The 5,584-nt window shown below is 40.0% G+C and overlaps 1 protein-coding gene across 1 annotated transcript; it reads left to right on the top strand.

Moving 5' to 3' along the window:
- The first annotated feature begins 2,647 nt into the window (after positions 1-2,647).
- On the top strand, positions 2,648-4,861 carry LOC128497773 (uncharacterized). The gene is made up of 5 exons (XM_053467971.1): positions 2,648-2,696; positions 2,755-2,778; positions 4,026-4,064; positions 4,150-4,304; positions 4,747-4,861. Exons 1-5 carry the CDS (start codon positions 2,648-2,650, stop codon positions 4,792-4,794), a joined length of 315 nt encoding a protein of 104 aa, XP_053323946.1. The 3' UTR covers positions 4,795-4,861.
- The last annotated feature ends 723 nt before the right edge of the window (positions 4,862-5,584 follow it).

The raw sequence follows: 5,584 nt of genomic DNA, 5'->3' as shown, positions 1-5,584 counted from the left end.
TGACTTATACCAGGAGCTATAAATTCATACCTGAATTTGTGTGAAAAAAATAAAAAAAGAATTACTACCGCAAACATTGGCAAAGGCTGGTGGTAGATTCTGTGCATGGAAAGGGTTAAAATACCAGTATTTGGAATACCCTGGGGTGTCTAATTTTCAAGAATATATGGTTTGATGGGGTAATTTGAATTAGCCAGCTTCAAAGATGGCCCATCAGGACAGTAGGACCAGATGTCAAGGTTCCAAGTTGAAAAATGGGCACTTTCCAAATGTAGCATTTTACCTCCCAAACAACCCAATGCATGGGGGGTATCACTGTACTCAGATGTACAGGACATGTTGCTGAACACATATTGGTATGTTGTGTGACAATGGCATATACCAGGAGCGGCAAATTCACACCTCAAGTACATTTTGTGTGATGAAACACACAAAATAAATTACTACTACAAAGTTTGACAAAAGGTGGTATTAGAATTAGTGCACTGAAAGGGTTAATACCTTGGGGTGTCTAGATTTCAAAAATATATGGTTTGAAGGGGGTAAATTGCATTGGCCGGCTTCAAAGATGTCCTGAATATCACATGGGGCAGAATGACTAGATTTGGGATTCAAATGGTTTTGAAATAGCAAAACGCTACTTGTACTTGCCCTAAAACTTGCAAAAAAACTAAAAAACATTGGTATTTTTAAACTCAGGACAAATGGTAGAATATATTTAGCAGGTTTTTTTCATTAGCTTTTGTAGATGAGTAAAAATAAAAGTGAGAATTTTTTTTTTAAAATTTTTCATTATATTTTTTTATAGGAAATTAAATAATATGATCAAAACAATGCCCGGGAAAAAAACCAATATATAACTTGTGTGGGTACACTAAATAGAAGAGGAGAAAATTGCAGCTAAACACAAGCACCGCAAAAGTGTTAAAACTTGGTGACAAAGGGTACAAAAAAATATTATCTAATTTTAAATGTAATAGGTGTTATTAAATGCATGATGTCACAAGAGTATGCTGATTGGACAAACTAAGATCAGCTCACACAATGAATGTCCCTCCTCCTCTTTCAAGAAATGGCGGGCACAATGCGAAAAAACTAAGATTCTTGTTCCTTTTTAATGTTTTTCCCAAATTCAAATGTCTATTTTTTATTACCACAGCTATGGGAGAGAATTAATTGTGTCACCTAGTCATGCCTGTAGTAAAATGTGGTTAACAGATACGCTTTCCTCCACAGAATATATAAACAACACCACCCCAGGGAACCACAATTACAGCTCTGTAATGAGTATGCATCCATCAATATTCAGCACACTTCATTCAAGCTATACAGACAGCACTAACAGTGAGTAAGAAACTGTCCCTCCTACTGAACATGATTTAGTTTTACCTGTAATACGAAGTGCAGACCTTGTGTGGGTAGCCTCTTGGTATATCAAAGGTTAAAGCATCAGTAAATCACCAGTAACTGACCCAGGGCAAACATAATGTGTTTATAATGCCATTGTTTATAGCTACTGTAAGTACTTGTGCCACAGCTAAAATTTTCAGTTTGGCCTAGTGTTGGATCACCATTGTGGTTCTTTGTGAAGAGTTTGGTACATGGAGGATCTGGTACAGTCTACTCAGTGTGTGGGCCAGATCTGTGGTATTTATGATAAAGGTATTGTCATTGTAACCCTCTTAGGCTGAGGACACATAAGGGGATAGGTTTGAGTTTTTAAGGGGGCCATGACGGATTCATGGGGAGGCTCCCTGCCTGCCCAGTCCCCTCTTATGTGTAAGTAACCCTGTGCTCATTGGGGGCATAGAGTGAAAGGAAAACCCAGTCTGGTCTGCCCTGACCAGACTTCCATCGACTTACAGAGGGCTCTCGAGGGCTCTACATAGCCAGAAATGCTCTGACCGGAACAAACATAGAAATTCTGTGAAACTCCAGAGTGGGTTGGAACTTTGCCACAAGGTGCTAGAACTTTAACCGGGTTGGGGCTTTCAAATGACAACTTACATGTAAATGAGCTCCACACGGAACTCCCAAATGTTATACCCTTTTCCGCCCTGGGGAAATAGATTCATCACCCTGCAACTCCTCACAGGGAATTTTTTCATCTGCACCCAGTAAATCTTTAACGAGCCCAACTAGCGATCCGGAGCTATTAAATGACACTCTTTTTATCCTTTTTATCAGCGAGCTCCCTTAAGGGGACGCGGAGTGGAATTTTTTATTTTCCCCAGACTATACCTCCACAGTGTATTCTCCTTGTTGGACCTAAAGGAGGACTTGTTGTGTTTTTGGTTCCAATCTGTCTGACGTTTAAGAGTAACGCTGTAATCACTTTTTTCCCCAATTCTGTATGCTGTTCCTGGTTACTGGAGTTCCAAATTTTTGTCTCGGGCTAAGGGAGCACGATTTGGCGATAGTAACTAGTCGGGATACAGGTGTTACCCTCACACTTATCTAGTATTTTGTGCCAATCAAGTATTGGATTACCAAACCATGGCATTTTGACACTTGGATAAGACTTCATACCCTGGGATCTCTGTTTAACAGTCCACTCGACATAGTCCATCAGTTGTGTTATTTTCCAAAGCACCCGTGCTTCCCAGTCTTTGAATGTGTGGTCTAGATGTTAACATCTTTTCATAGCATGTGTGATATTCTCAGCAACATTCAAGCCTTCTATCTCTTCACCAAGAGTATTACAGCATCTTTGCTGTTCTGTTTCACCAGTGTTATGCGTGTCCTTTTCCGCAGACCCAGCATCTCCACCTCACACTGGTAGATTGGAACAATGTGAGGGTAAATGTTTACCCTAATATAGTGAGTGTTTGAGAATAAAAACAGGTCCAAATTACTGCAAGCGAATTAGAGTTTTAAAGTGCCACCCAGTCACGCATTAATTGTTAAAACAGAGTACTTTATCTCTCTATCTGTAAAACTGCAAGCAGTGTTGCCAGTGTCTGTGTTTAGTCTTCTGGTTGCCAGGAAAAAATCCCCAAGAGCACCTTCCACAGCATGCTAAGCAATAGACTGGCATTTGGGTCTGTGTTTGCTTCCCCCTTACTTACTTGCAAACTCAGTCCTCTTCCTTCTAGCTGGTGTCCTGTATGGGTGTGTGAGCCACCTGTGAGTTGTTTCACTAGTGTCCCGGGGTCTGTCGCTGTGTCAGCGTACTCAGGAACACCAGTCCCTGGAAGTCTAGTCAGTAGGCATCCATCTTACAACGTACAGATGGGCAACATGGCATCGCCCCTCCTGTGTGGCAAAGGAAGTCTAGGTGTATCCATTGGATCAGCGTGGGTAAGCAAACTTTGTTGAGTCCTGGTGTTTTAAACTGTAAGTTCTTTCAGCTTAACAAGTGCAGTATGTGCATTATGCACATTTTGGGTCTTTCAGGGAGTCCCTTGTCTTCTGTCATTGTTATGCCAGGCAAGCTACCAATTTTCCTCATCAGATTAAGTTGTTAAATGTATATACCTACTTTCCTGCTATCTGCCTCTGTGTGGTTGTGTAAAGAGACCTCTGTTTCAGTGCTTCTCCATGTGTCCAGTAATAGTGTTGTCCCCTGCATTGTAAGCGGTAGATTGTTGTTAAATCTTGGGTTTAACACCTTGATGGCTTTGGATTTCCTTTAAGTAGAGGGAGCTGCCTTGCTTCTCTCAGGTAGATACCTATTTTTTGTTCAGAGATTTGCAAAACTGACAGTATTTGCATTACTGATGGCCTTGATTTTGAAATGTTTAAATTGGTGCTCCCTCCTACAAGCAAAGCATTTACTTTGCATTCTCAAGTAATACTACACACAGATGTGCTACGGTTAGGGAATGTTCCCCAGTCGCAACAGAGATTAAATATCTGTATATCCAAAGGGAACACTAGCTTGCAATGCAGATGCCAAATAAAAAAGTGACGCGACTGTGCCTTTAACATTGCAGTACATGTACATAAACACAAGGTGGCAATGATGATCTAGGCTTTGTCACAATCAGTCTACTACTAATGCACATTAACTTTGTAATTTACAGGACCAAGCATCTCCATAAATGGTACACACAATCAACAAGGTATAATAATTTAAATTGTAAAATCTTAAGATAACTATTTTATCTGTTCTGTTGTAACCCTCAACATTTTGTTATTTGATTTTAGAGCCCCAAACATCTAATGGTCTGTCAGATAACCCTGGTTTGGTTGCGGTTATTTGCATATTTGTGTCTATTCTCTGCATTGCTGTGGTTGTGGTGGCAGTAAAGACCTGCCAGAAAAAGGAGCCAGAATTTGAGAAACTGGATGACGTTCCCATGGTAACTTTCCGATGAGAAATAGAAGTGTGTTATGGGAAAAAAGTGCATGTGTGGTGATTAGTTTCAAAAAATGTTCTGGCGTAAGGGAGAGTTTGCACAATTTGCACATATAGGGGACTAAGGTGGCTAAACATTGCATTAACTCAGTATTATGAAACAGCATTGCATTTCATGCAGCAGAAAATCATCAGCATTGGCCCTTCATAATGCAGATTTAATGCAGTGAAGTTGTTTATTTCACTGCAACTCATTGTTTAATAAATAAACCCCATAGTTATCACTAAATTATAGGGATATTCAGAAATTACATTTATTTATATGATGACATTATACATATTTATATCTTCTTAACCCCTCCCTATAAAGACATTTTTAGCAATAACTTTTAATAATTTTGCTGTCCATTTCATTTTAACTTGTTTAATTCTCTCCTGTCTTACAGAACGGAATAAATGAAGAAGCTCCCTTTGCCCGTTACCCACCCAAATAATTCAAGACATTTGATGGAAAATTCTATTGGTTCCAGTGTAAATAAAGCCACTTATTGTTTCTAATAAGGAATTGATTTTTGTTAATGCTCAATTTGTCATTACATAGTGCAGTTGTCTTTTGTTAAATATGTTGTGCAACATAATGTATATAGGGTTTTCTTCACAAAAGTGAGAGTTAGAAGGAAAGTTGTAGTTTCAACTTCCTCACCTTACTATTCCTTATGAAGAACCAGCACTGCCAGTTTTCTCCAGTGTCAAGGGCTGAGTTGGTCTGTTTAATGTATATTCAATGTATAAGGAGACTTCCTTAACAATACAATATACAGGCCCAGTCAAGCACTTTCTGCAGCATTTGCACATTGGGGTTTGCTCTTTATTGCTATAATAAGACAGACTTGTGTAACCGAGTAACGTGAGGTGGACCCAGGGAATATACATATATATATAATGTCACAACCCCTTTTATCTAAGGGCCATACATGTCACTTTTCGTGGCTGGGCTAATCAATTGACCCCCAATTGGAGCCCTGTCTTGCTATACTTTGCTGGCCCAGACTGAGCAGCTTAACTATTCATTTCACTGCAAGACCAAACTAAGCCAGGCTCTGGAAACCTCCCCCAGACACATGGGTTCTGGCAGGTTTGCCACATTTGGCTCGGGGATCTTCAGTGCCTCTCTTTGCCCTGGGGACATAGGGGAACTTCTTCCCTTCACAACAGTCTCTCTGACGGTCAGGCTCCAGGATGTTTTAATGCCCATCACCTACGTTGGATGTAGGCTTTATCAAA

Source organism: Spea bombifrons, chromosome 1 (genome assembly GCF_027358695.1).
Source record: "Spea bombifrons isolate aSpeBom1 chromosome 1, aSpeBom1.2.pri, whole genome shotgun sequence".
Classification (NCBI taxonomy): Eukaryota; Metazoa; Chordata; class Amphibia; order Anura; family Pelobatidae; genus Spea; species Spea bombifrons.
The sequence above is the reverse complement of the archived record's forward strand: the minus strand, read 5'-3'. Positions and strand labels throughout refer to the sequence as shown.